The sequence below is a fragment of the Phyllostomus hastatus genome, unplaced genomic scaffold (assembly GCF_019186645.2).
Source record: "Phyllostomus hastatus isolate PE091 unplaced genomic scaffold, TTU_PhHast_1.1 phas_scaffold_1674, whole genome shotgun sequence".
Taxonomy (NCBI): Eukaryota; Metazoa; Chordata; class Mammalia; order Chiroptera; family Phyllostomidae; genus Phyllostomus; species Phyllostomus hastatus.
The window spans coordinates 31287128-31306595 of record NW_025334011.1 but is presented as its reverse complement, the minus strand read 5'-3'; the positions used below and the strand labels follow the sequence as shown (position 1 = coordinate 31306595).

The 19468-nt window shown below is 40.3% G+C and overlaps 1 protein-coding gene across 2 annotated transcripts in view; it reads right to left on the bottom strand.

The window, feature by feature from the left end:
* Positions 1 to 300: 300 nt before the first annotated feature.
* Positions 301 to 19468, bottom strand: part of IL2RA (interleukin 2 receptor subunit alpha) — a 57671-nt gene continuing 38503 nt past the window's right edge. The window contains exons 2-8 of one of the 2 annotated variants that reach the window (XM_045858186.1): positions 15197 to 15388; positions 12954 to 13061; positions 10625 to 10819; positions 9051 to 9134; positions 8584 to 8664; positions 7272 to 7338; positions 301 to 2783 (exon numbers count right to left, since the gene is read on the bottom strand). In XM_045858186.1, coding sequence (XP_045714142.1) covers positions 2759 to 2783; positions 7272 to 7338; positions 8584 to 8664; positions 9051 to 9134; positions 10625 to 10819; positions 12954 to 13061; positions 15197 to 15388 — 752 coding nt within the window. In that variant the 3' untranslated portion in view covers positions 301 to 2758. The remainder of the gene's footprint in view (positions 2784 to 7271; positions 7339 to 8583; positions 8665 to 9050; positions 9135 to 10624; positions 10820 to 12953; positions 13062 to 15196; positions 15389 to 19468) is intronic. The other variant, XM_045858187.1, reaches the window with a different exon arrangement.

Below are 19468 nucleotides of genomic sequence, written 5' to 3'. Positions count from 1 at the left end.
CCTCTCTTCCTTTTTCCTTTCTTTTTCTTTCCTTCCTTCCTATCTTTGTTTCTCCTTCCTTCCTCTCTTCCTTTTTTCTTTCTTTCCTTCCGTCCTTTTCTCCTTCTTCTCCTTCTCCTCCTTCTTCTTCAAGTCATCTCATTGTGGTTTTGATTTGCATTTCTAAAATGACTAATGATAATGTGCTTATTAGCTATTTTTCATGACCTCTGTAAGTTATTAAAAGTATTGAGGATCCCAAAGAGCTTTTGTTTATGCAGTTACATCTAGTAATATCATATTTAGACAATAAAATCAGGAAATGTTTAAAATATTATTTATTAACTCCTTTATAAACAATGGTAATAAACTCACTGTATGTTAACATCAGAGTGATGACATTATCACATTATGTAGCTTCTTGAAAACTCCACCCTACACTTGTAAGACAATGAGAATGAGAAAGGAAAATAAACATCTTATTTATTATGAAAAAATTTGATCTCATAGTCCTCTCTCTCCCAAATGAGTAACAAAACTTCCACTCAATTTTACTCAAGTAAGATAGGTAAGATTAAAGAGAATTTTTTTTTGTCTGAGTATCCTCTCAACTCTAACCTCAAAACACAAATTTGGGGGGGGGTGTCAGGCGAGGAATACTGACAATGGAATCTGTATGGTACTTGGTGGGTCACAGAAAGGACAGAAAGTGGTTCTTTAATCTTCATATGGACCTGCTGACACCTGCCCATTTTTTTCATAACATTTTCCTGCCCTTCCAGAAATGAAGACTGGTTACTGGTTTAAACTTCTCATTAATTTCCTTAGTCATGTGATTTTGTCCAAGTGGGACATCTGAAGTCAACCAATTTTAGCACTGAGCTCTTATGTAAAAGTCTGTACAAGAAATTTCACTGAAATCCCAGCACCTGTAGCTGTTGTTGTTTTTTTTTTTCAGTAGGCATTGAGGATCAGTGGGCATGGAGAAGTATAACCCAATGGTTCTCAAAGTATGGTAGATGGACCAGAATCATCAGCCTCACCTGGAATTTGTTAGAAATGTAAATTTTCAGGACCAGCCCAGACCTGTTGATTCTGAAACTCTAGAGATGAACCCAGTCATCTGTATTTTTTTCTCAGATTTTTATTTATTTATTTATTTTTAGAAAGAGGGGAAGGAAGGTAAAAAGAGGTGGATAGAAACATCAGTCCTGTCATAAGGTCGCCTCTTATATGCACCCTGACCAGGAACTGAACCTGCATCCTAGTCATGTGCCCTGAGAGGGAGTGAACCAGCAACCTTTTAAAGTGTGGGATGAAGCTCAGCCAGCTGAGCCACTGTTTTGGGCAACCATCTGTGTTTTAACAAGGCCTCCAGGAGATTCTGATTTGCTAACAGTTTGAGGACCACTGGTATGTCCTTTCTCATAGTCACACCTGATCAGTATGATCTTCCTTTCCCCTCCTCAATTCCTTCTTCTTTCTTTCCTTCTTTCTATAAACGTCGAATGTATTTGATCTCTTATTGGTGTTTCTATGATGATTATCTGGAAGTGTACACATTTGCACATCATATGTCTGTCTATAAACATCAAATTATTGCAAGACTAATTCAGAGTGTCATTTATAGCAACCCCAAAGAAACTAACTCTTAAAGAAACCTATTAGTAATGAATAATTGAAGCTTTTTAATAGGTATAATTAACTGGGACTCACCATATTTTGCCATGCATAATGTGCACCCACTTTTTTGGTCCAAACTTTCAGGGAAAAAATCTTTCATCTTAACTTTTTAATTCAATTTTTTATTTATATCTAAAACTTATTATGGTATTCCAGAGTATTATTTTGCATATGGATATTGTTATTGCTTTTAGAGTTATACTTTTAATGCATAACCACAAATAAAAGAATTAAAAATGTTTCCATAGATATGAAATTAGTACTACACATGTATAGTGTGTATCCTTATTTTCCCCTCAGAAATTTGGGCAAAAAAGTGAACATTATAGATGGCAAAACATGGTAGTTTATCTTTCTTTTCTTGACATGACCTTCATTAAAATTCTTTCAAATATTGAAGCTCTACAATTCCAAGGCTTGATTTGCTGTTACCCAAATATAATTCTGCCATGACCTCTGTTCTTTTGAAATTCCAAATCGAAGTTTCAGTGGAGGGGGTGCTAGTTTAGAGGACTGACCTAAGAACAAAAGGGTGCAGTCAAGATACCAGTCCAGAGTTCTTTGAGGGTATTCACTAAGAGATATGAGCAGGAGAATGGGCTAGTCAACTGGAGGCTGGGAAAGGATCTTTGTGGATCAAGGGACAAGGTCCTATTACATATGCTAGAGAGCCTGTGTGTGCCTTTTAAATTAGGGCTGGAGTTTTCCTTGGGATGTCTAAACTGGGAAGTTGGGATAAAATTCACATTAAGCCATTTTCTTTATACTATATAGGGTGTGGAGAGAGTTCCTTGCTTATCAAGCTTCACATACATGTGAAAATAAGAGTGAGAGTTCTGGTTGTTCCACTCTGTTCCCCCAATGATCTTGGAAGTGCTACTTAGAAGCAGGTTGAGCTCACTCATTAATACTCCAGAGCTGGCTTCATGATGGGGTTGCAGCTGCCAGTTGTTCTGTGATGTGTCTTCAGAGTTTTTTAAAACCCAGGGGATCACAGGAGATGCAGCTTGGGAGAATGTTTAATTTCTTTGATTTTGCTTGTGCTTCATGACTTCTGTGGGCTCTTCTTGGCTGTGGGCTATACCACTCTGAATTTTTAGATTGTTCTTCTATTCTTCCTCCTGTAGTGATATAACTAAGTCTTAGTTATCAGTGTAATACTGCACCAAGAAAAATGTGGTTCCACCTTAAACTGATGTGGGTAGAACATTCAACTAAGCCCCATTGACCTACTAACTATAAATTCCACTCCAGGATATTAGTACCTTTGCATATGCTGACATCTGACCTCAAGACTCCTCCATCTCACCAAGACTGCCCTGTGGTTCTTACAGAATAAAAATCCAATCATTGTGCAGTGAGTCAATCTGGGAAAGAGCCTGAGAAAGCCCTTCCATTTTCCTGCCAGTTCCAGGACTGAACAGTTAAGGTGTGGAGGCTGAGCATGTCCCAGGTAATGGACTACAGGATGGGCTCTGCTTGGGGGTTAACCTCCACAGGGTATACTACTGTATACCCTCACTTTACATTTCATCCCACTGTGTAGTGACTACTGGGTCCTACCGTCACACTCTATAACTGGGACTCATCTTGAGTCACCCGTCTTCCTTACCCTCACTTCCAATCAGCTATCTTAATTTCCTTTATGTGTTTTTTTATTCTTTTGCTCCTTTTTAACTTGTGCCTGCTGACCTAGTTTGTGCTGTCATCCTCTCCTATGTGGATTTACTCCATCGTGACATAATCAAACTGCCACCACTATTACCCACCTTAAATCCAGCCTCTGTTGTAGCTAGACCATTCAAGGGGCTGATGCTAATTTGTTCCATAAGTAAAACTTCTGTGGTGCTCTCTGTTGCCCTCTGGATAGGCTCTATACCCCTCAGTCTGGCCTGATCTTCCATGACTTGATCACTGTCCATCCCCAGGGCATCATCGTCACCACTGCCCCATGCACTTTGTGTTCAGAACTCTGTGGCTTCTCCCAAACATTATTATGCTCCTTCTCACCACTTTCTCTGTCCCTTGCTCCCTCTGTCCAGCAGCTATCTCCTGCCTTTTAAAATCTGGCTTCAGGTATCTCAGGCACCTTCAACTCTAAAAGCCTTCTTGGTGCCCCCATGTAGGGCTAAGTGTCCTTTTCCTTTGTTCCTGTAAACACCTCAATCTTATGCTTTCACAAATTTATTTAAAGTTTCCATTTTTTCCCCTTCTCCTCTACTAGCTATAAGCTCCTGAGAGGAGGGGTCATTTGTATTTATCTTTGGGTCCAGATAAGTACCTGCTACATGTTAGATATTCTTTAAAAATATATATATGTATGTAAATATATATGTATATACAGGTGTGAGCAAAAGTAGGTTTATAGTTGTGAGTACACAAAACACAGAGTTTATTCTTTTATTATTTTTATTATTGTATTATTTGTCTTATTATTATTGTTATCATTTTGTATTCTTAGTTATGATTTATCCTTTAGGTAATGATAGCTGGTGATTTAACATATTTTGCTGATCCTTGTATATTTTTATGAAATTTATTGGGGTTACATTGGTTACTAAAATTCAGATATTCATGTAATAATTTTTTGAGATATAATTGACATATAATATTGTTTGAGTTCAAGGTATAAACCTGTTAATTTGATACATTTATATATTGCAATATGATTACCACCATAGCATCAGCTAACACCTCCACTGTGTCACGTAATAATCGTTCTTTTTGTGGTGAGAGGAGGTAAGATCTAGTGTCTCAGAAACTTCGAAGTGTATAATGCAGTATTGTTGACTATAACCACAGTGCTGTGCATTATATCCCCCGAACTTGTTCATCTACTAACTGGAAGTTTGTATTTTTTAACCAACATCTACATAGGAGATACTCAATACATTTTTTAAACTATATGGAATACAATAGTTTCTGAAAAGGAATAATAATAGTAATGAGCTATGCTAAGTGATGTTCATGAACTGAAAATGCTCAGTTTCTAGCCAGCACTGTGCTATAAGAACTTTGTGATGACGGAAATATTTTGCATCTGTGTTGTCGAATAAGGTAGCCACCAGGGCTTTGGAACACTTGAAAAGAGGCTAATGCAACTAATGAACTGAATTTTTAACTATATCTTATTTATCTAAGTTTAAACTTAAATAGTCACATGTGACTAGCAGCTAGTGGTATTGGATAGTACAGTTCTTACTTTCCCCAGCTTTTATTTAGCCCAATTGGATACGTTCTACCTTGTCCAGAACTCCCATGGGAGCTGAATGTTTAACAACCAGCTCTCCGAAAAAGTTTGCCTATTTTTATGGTGTAAACACTCCCACATCACCTAGTTTCAAGCTACTAATATGACATCACTGAATACAAAGTTGGAAAGAGATGTGCAGTAGCAAACCATTACACAGCATTTTCTTAACATAGATGCAATAGATGTAAACAACCCTGAGGACAAAGAAAGCAGTGAAATGCAGTAAAATAATTAGAAATGTGATTACTTTTGAGTACTTAATTTTGTATTTAATGTAATTTATTTAATTATATGTTTATATACTTTAATTTTTCATAATGACTATGCTTAAAAACAGTTTGAAAAATTTCTGAACATTTAACTTTAGCTCTTAGAGGCCAGTATAAGCCAGCTCTGACTCATCACTAGCCCCTATTAATTGCTAAAATAAACAAATAAATGAATGAATAAATAAATTGTAGGATTCTGTTTGGCCATAAGAGGGCACTATCAGCTGAAAATTGATTTTAGGAGGAATTTGGACTAGCCTCTGGCACACTGGGTCTGAGTCTCCTGGAAGATTGTCAGTCTGGAAGAGCTTGTGGGAACTCAATTTTAGGCTGTTCTTTGTTTCACAACATAAATTCCAAAACCTTTACCACTCCCAAATACCTTCATCCGTTTGTGTATGAAGGTGGTTGGTCTTTAAGCTACTGAAATGAAAAGATCCTTGAGATGTATCTTCTTGTCATTGAAGGAAGGAGAGGACCTAACAAATATCTTCTCAGGGTCTTACTGGGGAGTTTATATTAGGGTTGGCCAGAGTGCACTCTGGTGTGCGGGTAGGGACTCCCTGGATCATCGAGAGAGTGACATGCTAGGTCTCTATAGTCTGCTCTCTAAAGGGAGGGAGAAGTGCGCTCTCTCTCTCTCTCTTTCTCTCTCCCTCTCTCTCTCTCAATCTCTCTCAAAGAGAAATGACTTCACTCTCTTGATTCTTAACATTGTTAGTCTCATGCAATGGTTCTCAAAGTTTGGTTCTATAACAGAAGTATCCAGATGATGTGGGAATTTGTTAGGAATGTACATTTTCAGGTCCTATCCCAGACCTGATCCCAGAATCTCCACCAGGAGATGCTGGTACCCACTCAAGTTTGAGAGCCACTGGCTTAGTGCAGAACTATCAAAATTGGATGTGTATGTATTTGATGCATCTGAGAAGATCTTAAAAAGTACTTATTTTCTAGTCCAACGAGGTTATATATTATATGATTCCATTTATATGAAATGCCCAGAACAGGTAAATCCACAGAGATGGAAGTAGATCAGTGGTTGCCAGGGAATGGGGGAAATGGGGAATTGGGAAATTCAGGTTTGCTTTTTGGGGTGATGGCATTATTCTAATGAATAATTAATGGTGGTGTATATACAACATTGCTAAAAACCACCAAGTAATGCACTTGAAATTGGTTATAATAATTAATGTTATCTCAATTGAAAAGAAGAAAGTACTTATGTCTGGGGCCCACCCCCAGAAATTCTGGTTGGGGCCCAAGCATTGATATTTAAAAAAGTACCTCCTGGTTGTTCCAATGTGTAGTCAGGATTGAGAATCCAAGTTAATGCAAATAAGGCCACACATGGGTCATATTCCCAGTCAAGGATGCTCTGGTGTAGCATCTGCTGGAGATGGGGTGGGGAGCACAGGGGAGAAGAAACTCAGGATAGACCTACTTTGCTTCTAGCCAGGTAATGGGGCAGAAGGGTCCTGGGCTCTTGATTCAGACTGCAGTTGGCACCTCTGCTGTGCAATCTTGTTTACATTACTTAATCTGTCTAAGATGTAGCCATGAGAAGGTTTCTGAGAAGATGGGTTGTGATAATGCTTATTAGATAAGCATTGAGCTTGGTATACGGCAGGGGTGTCAAATTCATTTTCACGGGGGGCCACATCAGCCTTGCGGTTGCCTTCAAAAAGCCGATTGTAATTTTAAGACTGTATAAATGTAACTATTCTGTAATAGTTAAGCGAGAGCTTGGTGCTGCCACCAGGGAGAAACAGGGTGCTGGACCAGATGAAACAAGGTGGAGGGCTGGATTCAGCCATAGGCCTTGTGTTTGCCACCTATGGTATACGGTAAGTGCTCAACGAATGTGAGTTTCTTTTGCTCTCCCAGTTCCCTGTGGCTTTAATTCTTGTTGATTGACTCTTTGGGAGTGTGTACACTGGCCAAATCTCCCTCTACTGTTCCCCAAACTGCTGGTGGGTAGTAAGACAATGGGGTGGGCTGGGGGCATGGGTATGGCTGCCTTGGTGCTTTTCCTACTCTGGTTTCACTGATAGCTTGGGCAAGGGCTTCCTTAATATGGGACTCACCATCTCCGCTGCCCGGTGAATGCACTCAGAAGGAGGATACTGATCAGCAGGAGAATGCAGCCAGCCACTGTTGACAAAGAAGCAGTTCAGCAAAGGTATGCCCTGGGCCAGGTCACAGAGCAAACTCAGAAAGTCCCCCCTGAGCAAGGATTTTCTGAAGAGGTGAGCCCTGCAGCTTCTGATTTCCCCTCCCAGAGTGCAGCTCCCTCCCTCAACAATTTCTTACGGGGCTCGAGGACTAGGCTAGGACTGGGTGAGGTGACATGGGCCGAGGAGGGAGGAGGGCATGGCACCTTTCCTTAAAAGGCTTTCAGGTGAGATCCCCCTGACAGGCACTCTCTTCAGAAAGGTTCAGAGACCAGACCTTGGTTTAAGTCGGCCCTGAGTGAGGCCTGTGACAAGTAAAAGAGATATTGAAATATAAAGATAAATGATAAACACTTTAGCATCTCTTGAAAGTGTCCATATTTCCCAACTAGTACTGGAGTGAGCCACCTATCTATATATGTATCTACCTACCTACCTATCTATCTTAAAGCCTGTGTCTCAAAGCCTATTTTTCTTCTTTTCCCCCTGGCTTTATCGAGATATAATTGGCATATACATGGTGTAAGTGTAAGGTGTACAGCTTGTTGGTTTGATACACCTACGTATTTCCATATAATTACCATGACAGCGATATCTAATACCTCCATTACGTCACATAATTACCATTTCTTTTTTGTGGTGAGAACAGGTAAGATCTAGCCTCTTAACTTTCAAATATGCAATACAGTATTGTTAACTGTAACCACCATGCTGTACATTCCACCCGACTTACCTTCTAACTGGAAACTCATGTCCTCTGACCACCATCTCCCTATCTGCCCCAGCTCCTGGTGACCAGGTTCTACTCTTGTTTCTGAGCTCGTTTTTTATTTTTTATTTTCTTGCTGCAAGGCATATTTTTCCCCTTCTCACCAGGAAACAATGATAGTGCTTACAGAATGTTTTTTTTTCCTTTGCCTTATTGTAGTGCCTCCCTCCTCTTTTGCCTCACCCCTCACATACAGGCACAGGGTATTTTGTCATTTAGAATCCATTCAAGGAGGAACTGATTGGGGCAGGTTTGAGACTTCACACAGAACTTACTGTAACTGATTACTGTGATTTTAAGTTATGTTAATTTCTGGATTAGTCTTTGACTCTTATAAACATAAAGTGTAAATAGAGGGCCATTTTAAACAACTAACCAATCTATCCAACAAACAACATGCCCCACAGCCTCTGTCTAGGGTACATTTTGTCAGTAACAGAAGTGGCTCCTACCCACCTGCTATCTGATACTCGGTGGTAAATATGAACATCTTCGGGGTTGTACTCACTTCAATATGTTCCGTATATTTTTCAAAATCTGTGCAAAATAGAAAAGGGAAGATACTCTGTTTATGCAATTATCAGGCTGCACAGGCTAGAGAGTGTAGGGCTTCTCCCTGAGCTAGGACCTCTGAAACTGATGGACGGGATGTAAAAGACAAGGGGAGGCCATTCGCAAGCATTCTGTTCTTCTGCCTTGATACATCGCCCTCAGTCTGGTTTCTCCTCTTTCTGACACTCACTTTCCAGCGAGGATTTGAGGGTTGGGAGAATGGATGCAGATGCCTGATGATCTTTAAACATCCATGGGGCAGCTCTCACCCATCTGCTGGAGGTGCTGCTCCAGGCAAACTGTCTTCCCTTTCTCCTGTTATCATTCAATGACCAAGCTTTTATCTTCACAGAAACAAACTCTAGCCATACCTGTAGTAGTACCTGTCGTTATTAAGGGACAGGAAGTTTCACTCTCAGAAGGAGTGTCCGTGCTTGCTTGAGACTCTTCATCACCTGGAGGAGACAGTAAGCAATGCTATGTAACTGAATGTGGGGGGTACTGGGGAACCTCACATCCAACCCCACCTGCCCTCCTCAGTGGACTTCAGACATACTAGTTAACGTGTCAGTCTCAGTTCTGGACACGTGCTCTATGCGTGCCACATCACATGGCTCCCTATCAGAGTCACAGGGAGGTGGATAAGTGGCCTCTGCAGAGCCCTGTAAGAGGAAATTCTAGTTGTGATTCTGGTTTTCCATAGAACTCTGAGAAACATTCCTACTCAGCCCTGGTTTCCATCTGTGGCTTGGAGACAGGTTATGATAATACAAATTCCATTGAACCATCAAACAAAGTAGAAAGGCATGAAAGGATAGCTTTTCTCTGACAGGTCCCCCATTACTAATGGGTATGGTCAGTTACCTGGGATTCTACCCTGCTTTCTCATCCTTTTACAAAGGAAATCAGGAGCATGCCGTGACCAGCAATGTGGCTCACTGAAGACAGTCTATGGGAAAGAAACACAGAATTCCCGAGGAATCCAAGAGGAAGACATGGGACAGGGGAAAGGGTGGTGAGCAAAGAAACCAGTAATCCATAGTTAAATGTAAGTGGCTTTTTATTGTGGAAATAGTAACATGATTTCAGAATGAAAATAGCAGAAGACCTTAATATAGGTTGGTTGTGTGTATGTGTGAGTGGGGGTGTGCATGTGGGGGGGTGTGCGCATGTTTGTGCTTGAATAAATCCCTTCCCTGTATATTTGCACTCTTATCAAAGCTCAGTGGGAATGATACAGGGGAAGTTGCATGCCAACAGTGTAGTGCTGTACAAAAAAATGGATTTATATTGTACATCAGTAAATTAGAAATCTGTGGGTTACAGACTGGACTTTCCCCTTTATGTTGTTTTTGTTTGTTTGTTTTAAGATTTTATTTATTTTTAGAGAGGGGAAGGGAAGGAGAAAAAGAGGGAGAGAAATATCAATGTATGGTTGCCTCTCACACGCCCCCTACTGGGGACCTGGCCCACAACCCGAGTATGTGCCCTGACTGGGAATCAAACTAGCGACCTCTTGGTTCACAGCCTATGCTCAATCTACTCAGCCACACCTGCCAGGGTAAGGACTTTCCCTTTTGAATGAGAGGAAGTCTTGGTAGCTTAGAGGAAGAAGTGAAATTTCAGAATCATCTAGGAAAGGGGGAGAATTATTATCATTGAGTGATCTGGGGGCTTTGGGACACTCAAAAGACCTTATCTCATCTTCTGTCTCCTGCTACTTATCCCCACTCAGGGTACAGGGGACCTTCAGTGCTAGAGACCTTAGAGTTTATCTAGTGGTTTTTCTAGAATGAGAAAAAACAGAGACCCAAGGAGATTAAGTGTCTTGCCCAAGGTTACACAGGTGGTGGGTCAGGAATTCCACCCTGGTTGGCCTGATGGAAAAACCAAGGTAGTGAACTCAAGAAGGTGCCCTCCATATCTAGGAACTGGTTGTTCTTACCTTCCCTTATGCACTTGAGCTGGGGCTGTGTCCACCTCCTCTCCCCACAGATCATTTTGCAGGTGCTCTTGGCAGGACCTCTTTGTAGGGCCCTGAATCCCTGGGCACACTCATAGTGAATGATCTGCCCCTCCACGAAATGATAAATTCTCTCTGAACTTTCGTGTTCCCATGGTGGAGGCTCCTTGCAATGACCTTGAAGAGGGAAAGAAAATTCCAAAGTCAAGGTGGGGAAGCAATATGAGTAAATCCAAGTTTCCCCTTCCTAGAGTCTGGACCTTGGTTCTGATTCTTTTGTTTATTCACTTGCTCATTCATTTTATTTCACTTAACCAATATGTATTGAGAACAACTGTGTGTCAGGAAATTTCCTGGGCACCTTGTGGGAAGGCACAAAGATCCAGTCACTCGTGCAGGAGGGGTCAGTTAATTGGGTAAGAAAGGCACATGAAGGCAGGATGTACTGAGTGTTAGAGTTAAGGAACAGACGCTTGCTACGCAGAAGGATGAGTAATTGCTTCTGACCACAGTGAGGGTTTTCATAAGTGGACAGGAGCAGGAAGGGAGGTCTCAGCTGAGAGATAAGGGCAGGCTTAAGCCAGTTTGAGTCACTGAAAAGTGAAGACCACCCTGGATCTCCACTGCCGATTGAGGAAGTTACATCCTTGGGTTGTGCTAATGGTCACCTTGAGACCATGGTAAAAGGGCTGGGGACAAAGCCAAAGCCATGAGGAGAGAAGGGCTGAGAGAATCTCAGAGAACTAGAGCCTGATCTTTAATCAAGCCATACCTGAAACTTGCCCTCCCTGAGTCCATCAAGGCCTCTGAAAATTCCCCATGCCCAGGAGCTTCCCACTTACCAACCCAAACCCAACTATGACTGACCTTTAACCCCAGAGATCATGTCCTGCTCTAAATTAATGTCAGGGTTTTCTACCCCACCCCTTATCTGAACCTATGGAACCACATGTATCCTCTATCCCCAGACATGTGAAGCTACACGTATTCTCTGACCTTTCAGATTTTTTACAACCTGACTACCCAATATAACCTACAAAGACTCTGTGTAACCTCTCTGCCACAGCAGGAAGCCTAGTGGTTCTGTCCTGAGGGCCTGCTCTGGTGTAGCACCTTGCAAATCATGACTGAACTTATGTTTTAGGCTCAAAAAAATTTCTTGCACAGCCAATGAAAACCAGAATGTCTGAACCGGTTTGAATTGGGTTTGCTTCTTTTACATGAAAACATCCTAATTAAGACAATCTGTGAAATATCCCATAGCCAGAACCAGCTGCTTATTTATTAAGGAAAACAAACACTGACCTTCTGAGAAAAAATTCAATAATTGTGGAGGGTAATGTAGGAGAAGTAGAGAAAAACAAACAAATGTGTTTTAAAACATCATTCCATTACAAAGTTTGAGGGGCAAATGGATAAAAACTTCATGTTGCAACAATGCCCCTGGATTAGTTTTTTTAATAATTAGTTTTTAAAAATAATTAGGCAAGTCTTTTACCTTCTTGATAGCTCTATTTCTTTTGTAAATTGAAGAAGTAATACCCTTGCTCCCTGACTCACTGTGTCCTGGGGTTCAAGTGAGATCATATACACTATGATAAAGTTCTTTGTAAAGTTATAAAATCATCATGGGACCACAAGGTTTCATAAGGTCAGCTGGTTCCCCCGCAAAGCTCAGGCTTCCCCAATAGGCTCTACTTCCTCCTGACATTATGGTGACTTCAATCAATATGATTCATTGTAGAAAATTGCCAAAGTAACTGGGTAGTTATGGTGTTCACTCATCCACAGGCCATTAGCTAGGAGATATTTGTCTACAACTTCGAAACTCACCAGTATGGCCCAGCACATTTCACAACCCCACGGTGAGAAACATCTTGAAGTAAATTGTTTTGCTGGCAGTTCATTATCTTCTACTTAGGGGAAAAATAAAGTATTTCCCTAGAGCAGGGACTATTGTCTGATCATGTCTGTATCTTCTTTGGCAGTGCCTGGCACCTTTAGTCCCAACACCTGCTAATTGAATTAAATTGGACTGGATTGGATTGGACTGGATTGAATTGAATCATATTCAGCTAGCTCCCAAACCAGGAAGAAACCCAGAGCCCAGGTTGGCTACTGTGAGACTGACTTGAAATGCTAAGCCAATAGCCTGCAAATTCTATACAACAGTTCTTGGTGACATGATAACCTTGGAAGAGAGGATAGTGGGACAGACTTCCTTCCTCTGGGGAACACATCACATACCTGCAAGAGAAAGGTTGGGTCCTTGTATTCAGCTAGACAACAGTTGTTCAGATTCACCTCTTACCTTGGTTAACTTGGTCTGTGGACTGCATTTGGCTTTGCATTTCTGTGTTTTTTCCTTTCTTCTGTTCATCAGGTTTAGGAGTAGCTTGTTTTTGTTTGTTCCCAAGGTCTAGAGAATATGAACAGAAGGAAGCAAATAACTTCACAAAGGTTTATAATAATAAACCTTCTTCATGTATTATTTACTCAGAAAGTGTCTCTCTAGTGTTTGTGGTGTGCCAGGAAATATCTAGGTGCTGGGGTTACAAAGATGACCCACACATATGCCCTGCCCTTAGGGTATTTTCAGGGGGCCTTGCTCATGTCAAGCCCAGGACAGTACTAGCCTTCAGTATTCCTGTGTGTAAAGACAATGGCCTCCAGCATGTTTCTGAAAGGACTAAGAGATTTTCTGGTGGAATTTTTTGTGTATGTGTGTCTCCCCAAAAGGGACTGCATCCTGGCCATCTACCCTGACGACGCTGTGCATGGATGTATGTGTGACGGCACTGAAGAGCGATCTGACTCAAAAGCCCACTGACTGACTCCCTTGTTTCCCTGAAGCAGCTCATTTAAAAGTTGGAGAGATGCAATCTTAAAGTAATGAGAAGAAGACCTCTCTACAACCCCTCTTCTATTATGAAGATTTTGGCAAAGGAGTTGAGTAAGGGCACCAAAATGAGGGGGAGTTGGGATTCTAACTTAGGGTTCAAGAAGGGATCTTCTGGGGAAAAAGAAATGGGGTACTTCAACAGAGCAGCAATCTCCTGACATGCAGTCTGTTACGGTCTAGGTGGGACAAAAGTCACTGCCACTCATCAACACCATCTCCAGGATTAAGAAGTAAAAGGACATGAATCCACCACTATTCACCACTTTCCAATATCACAGAGTGGACACAGGGCCTCATAGGGAAATTGGACTCACGAGAGAACTTTCAGGATTCAAAGAAGAACGTTAAATGGCAAAGTCATGGTATCAGGTCAATTTAGGTTTAGAAAGCATCTTGGGGGTCATTCCCATCAATTCCGTTCCAGGGAGGCGATCTACCTACAATATCTGGGAAGTAGCTCTGCAATCTCTTCTTGCCCCCCCCCCAGCAACCTTGAGGCTGAGACTCATTCCACCAGTGATGCCAGTCATGTCTGGTAATGAGGGCCTTGAGCTCTCAAGCCATGTTTGGAAATTCAGACATAAAGAAATGCTAAGTGAACAACTTCCTCTGCCTCTCTGCTTCCCTCGTGCTGATTTGGGGCCTCACCCCCACCCACACCAGTCTGACCTCCCTGTGGCTTGTTATTCTGACCCCAGCAAGGGGATGTGGAACCTCTGGGGAATATTCCTCATGCTCTGGTATGCCAGTTCCTGACAGTGGGCTGGGGAAGAACCTGGATTTACAATATATTTCTGCTTGACTATATACTTCCTCTCCAAAGGAATCTCCCAAAGGCCTCATGGTACCCAGAGTGAAAAATGTCAGTAATAGATAAGACTCTAGATTTCAGTAGCATGAGCTTCTATTTCCTTTTTACCCTTGTCAGGGGAGGAAATGCCTTTCCCATTGCTCCTGTTTTTGTACCTAGAACTTTTCCCTTAGGTTTGCAGAGCTGGTAACCAAAAAGGAGAGGGAGGAAGAGGGGTCATGGGGCATTCTTAGGAATACACATTGCTGTGTTTCTGGAGATGGAACTAGAATAAGTATATTTCATCAGTCAGGATATTGATGGTATGAAGTGTGAGCTTTGGAAATCAGAACACAAACAAGTTAATGCAGCCCTGTAGAATTCAGCCCTATATTGGGCAGCCCTATATTGCCCACTAGAATTGGCTTTTTACTATATGTATTCTTTATATAGGTTTATTCACACTATTCCTTTTTTGAAAATGTGATAAAATAAATATAACATAAAATTTACCATACCAATCATTTTAAATGTACAGTTCAATGGCATTTATGCTGCTGTGAACTAGAGTTATTTTTTTAATTGTTCAGTAATTATTAGTGTAATATCTGCTCTCTGCCTATCCCTGGAATATGTTTCTTGAATGTTGGGTATCCCGCATGCCCAGACCAGTCCTTGGAACTAGAAGATGCTCCTTAAATATTTGTTAAGTAAATGAATATTCCAGGAACTACTAAAATTAGTTATATAGTTCAGACTGGTCAATTTTTGTCTATGAGGCTGAGTAAACAAAAGCTGGAGCTCTGTCTCTCTCTTTGCTACAGCTCCCTTCCCTTTGGTAGTTACAAAAGGAAACACTTACAAATGCTTACACACTGACATTGGTTTTCCCAGGAAGAGTGACCAGAGTTTTCTGTACAATTCATGTAGGGTAACCTGTTGCTCATTCTACGGAAGCCTTTCTTGCATTCACAGTTGAGCAGGGTGCCGATTTTGTACGTGAGGGCTTTGTATGTGGCATGGCTGACATATGGTAGCTTGTGATGACAATGCGCTGCAAAGAAAAAGAAGCATGTTAGGAATTCAGGAAGGCCCAGGCAAACATTCACATATTTAATCATGTAGTGATTTAGTCACCCATTTCTTCATTTTATTTAACGGATTTATGTACACCCCACTTTTTCCTAGAAAGAAACTAAGGCTGTTGCCATTGTTCTTTAGAAACCGTTGTATGACACAATTCAAAATTTAATTTCAACCAAATCCCTCTTTAGACTACAATATATTTCAAAGTAAATGAATAGAAATGAATATGGTTTTGTTCTGAATATGCCTCCTGCTGAGCAAGTAGAGAGAGGAAGAGCTGAAATATGAGGAAAAGAAGAGAGGAAAGCCATGTAAATTTAATTAAGGGACAAAATTTGTGTGTGAGTGAAGTAAGAACTTTTCAGGAAATAAGCATTGTCTAACTTTCTATAATTAATCATTCTGTACCATTAAAAAAAGAGGAATGTAAAGTGCTTCTTCACTCAATGTCTAGCTGGGAGGAAGAGTGTATTTCTCACCCACCTACCCACCTGTGAGTTTTCCAAATCCCTTTGCATGCTGTAAAGACCTGACCCTTTCTCAGCCCCAAAAATGGACACTAGTTTCCCATACTTGATACAGTGGCCAAATACTCAACTATTAAGGGGAAAAGGCATTGGTCTAATCAGAAAGATGACTTCATTGCATATCTTGAAACAAGTTCTCTTGCCTCAAGAAACTAGATTTTTAGGAAAAAAGCCACCCACTGGATGAAAGAAGTGGATAGGAAGGATCATGGGAAACAGGAAAAGGTGAGAAAGCAGGGGCCTCTATCACAGCCAGCCTCTCCATCCACCAGAATAGACTGAATCTGGGCTGGTTGCCACACTCATTGCTGGCAGAGGACCATCCGCTAATTGCTTATTAATCACTTGGGTTGTAGTGAAGCTTCTCTGTGCCCTCACACTCTGCCCAGAGTCTTGTCATCCTAGAAGCCAACCCATCCAAGATTTAGGACACCCCTATTACCCCCGGGAACAGAAGGTGAGGAGATCGTGGGCAGCTTGCCCCACGTCTATACAAGAAGGCATTAAATGAAAGCAATTTGAGTGGTTCAGTGGGCCAGCAATTGTAGAGGAACATGTACCATAAGCACTCAATAAATTCTGGTAATTATAATAACATCTACTAAGACAAGAAAGGCAGCATGGTGGAAAGGGGAGAGAGATGGTTTTCTAGATTATACCTCTACCACTTTACTAGCTATATAGCTTTATTATTTTTGCTTATCTAAGATGTGGCTTCCTTTTCTGTATAGTGGCTGTTATAGTAATTATTTCCTTTTCTGTATAGTGGGTATTATAATAATTATTTTACTGATTTGTTTTAAAGACTGTATGATATAACATACTAAGATAACTTACAGAGCATCTGACACAAAATAGGCATAGATAGTTGCTAGTTCCATTTTTTTCCTCTGTCCAGAAAAAGAGGATAGTGGTTCACATCCTCTGGGTCACCCCAGAGGATGTTTATCCCTTAACTTCTGCAAAAGGGCATCTCCCTCTATAGCCCATATGATTAGTACCACTCTCTAGCACTTATCAGACATCAACACTAACCAACTTTTTAAGTATCAGATGGTGAATCTGTTTCTAAAACAAACTATGTATAATAATCAGAAAAAACAGTGGAGGAACATGGCAAGGACATTACCTTTAACAGCTGCTTTTCAACCTTGTACTAGTCCTAGCTAATGTAACAGAAAAAAAAAAGAAAAGAAAAGGTATACAGATTGGGAAGGAAGAAATGAAATTTTCTGTTTGCAGACATCACGACTGACTATGTAGAAAATCTGAAAGAACAGACAAAAAAAAACCTGTTCATACTAATAAGTAATTATAACAAGGTTACATGATACAAAGCTAATTTACAGAAGTCAATTGCTTCGCTATATAGCAGCAATGAACAAGTGAAAATTGAAATTAAAAACACAATAGCATTTAATTAGCAACCCAAAAATAAAGTACTTAGATATAAATCTAAGAAAATAGGTATGGGATCTATATGAAGCAAACTATAAAACTCTGATGAAAGAAATCAAAGAACTAAATAAATGGAGAAATATTCCACATTCATGGATAGGAAGATTCAATGTTGTCAATATATCAGTTGTTTCCAACTTGAACTATAGACAATGCAATCCCAATCAAAATTACAGCAGGTTGTTTTGTGGATGTCAACAAGCTGATTCCAAAGTTTGCATGGAGAAGCAAAGCGCTCAGAATAGCCAACACAATATTGAAGGACAAAGGTGGAAGATTGACACTACCTGACTTCAAGATTTCCTATAAAGCTACAGTAATTAACACAGTGTAGAATTGGTGAAAGAATGGACAAAAAGATCTATGTAACAGAATAGAGATGCCATAAATAAATTTACATGAATATGGTCAACTGATCTTTGAGAGAAGAGCAAAGCAATACAATGGAACAAAGGCAGTCTTTTCAAGAAATGATGCTGGAACAACTGGACATCCACATGCAAAAAGTGGATCTAGACAGACAGCCTATGTTTTCCACAAAAATTAATTCAGAATGGATCACATACCTAAATGTAAAACACAAAACTATGAAACTCCTAGAAGATAACATAAGAGAAAGCCCAGATGACCTTGGTTTTGATAATGACTTTTTAGATGCAACACCAATGGCATGATCCATGAAAGAAAGAATTGAAAAACTAGATTTCATTAAAATAAAATATTTCTGCTCTCAAAAGAATGAAAAGATAAGCCACAGACTAGGAGAAAATATTTGTAAAAGATATATTTGATTAAGGACTGTTATATAAAATATACAAAGAATGCTTAAAAGTAAACAATACAAAAATTGACAATCTGAATTTAAAAATGGGCCAATCGCCTTGGCTGGTGTAGCTCAGTGGATTGAGTGAGGGCCTGCACACCAAAGGGTCACCACTTCAATTGCCAGTCAAGACACATGCCTGGATTGTGGGACAGGTGCCCGGTAAGGGGCATGGGAGAGGCAATAACACATTGGTTTCTCTCCTTTTCTTTCTCCCTCTTTTACCCTCTCTCTAAAAATAAATAAATAAAAAAACTTAAAAAATGGGCCAATGACTTTAATAGCACCTTATCACAGAAAATGTACGCATGGCAAATAAGCATATGAAAAGATGCCCCAAATCATATGTCATCATGGAAATGCAAATTAAAACAATAAATGTGATACCATTAAACACCTTTAGAATGGCCAAAATCCAGAATACCAAATGCTGGTGAGGATATAGAGCATCAGGAACCCTCATATGTTGCTGGTGGGGATGCAAAATGGTGCAGCCACTTTGGAAGACAGTTTGGCAGATTCTTACAAAATTAAACTTACTCTTTCTGTGCAATCCAATAATCATGTTTCTTGGGATTTACCCAAAGGATCTGAAAACTTGTGTCTCTGCAAAAACTTGCACATGGATGTTTATAGCAGTTTTATTCATAATTGCCAAAACTTGGAAGCAACCCCACAGATATCCTTCAGCAGGTGAATGGACAAGTAAACTGAGGTACGTCAGACCATGGTATATACTTCAGCATTAAAAAGGCAATGAGCTGTCAAGCCATAAAAAGACATGAAGGAAACTTAAATGCGTATTATTAAGTAAAAGAAGCCAATCTCAAAAGGCCTCATACTGTATAATTCCAACTCTATAATTCCAACTCTTCTGGAAAAGGCAAAACTGTGGAGATAGTACAAAGATCAGTGGTTGACAGGCATTAGGGAGGGGGGTGGGATGTATACAAAAAGTGCAGAGGACTTTTGGAGCAGTGAAAATACTCTGTATGTTACGATAATGGTGAATACATATCATTATATGTTTGTCTAAATTCATACAATCTATAACACCAAGAGTGAATCCTAATGTCAGCTGTGGACTCTGGGGGATAATGATGTGTCGGGGTAGGTTTATTGGTGTAACAAGTTAGAAACAGATAGCAAGAAGATAGACTTAAAGCCGTTCATACATGAAACATAAATTAAAAGTCAGATACTTTCAGACTGGGTAAAATGACAAGGCCCAACTATATGC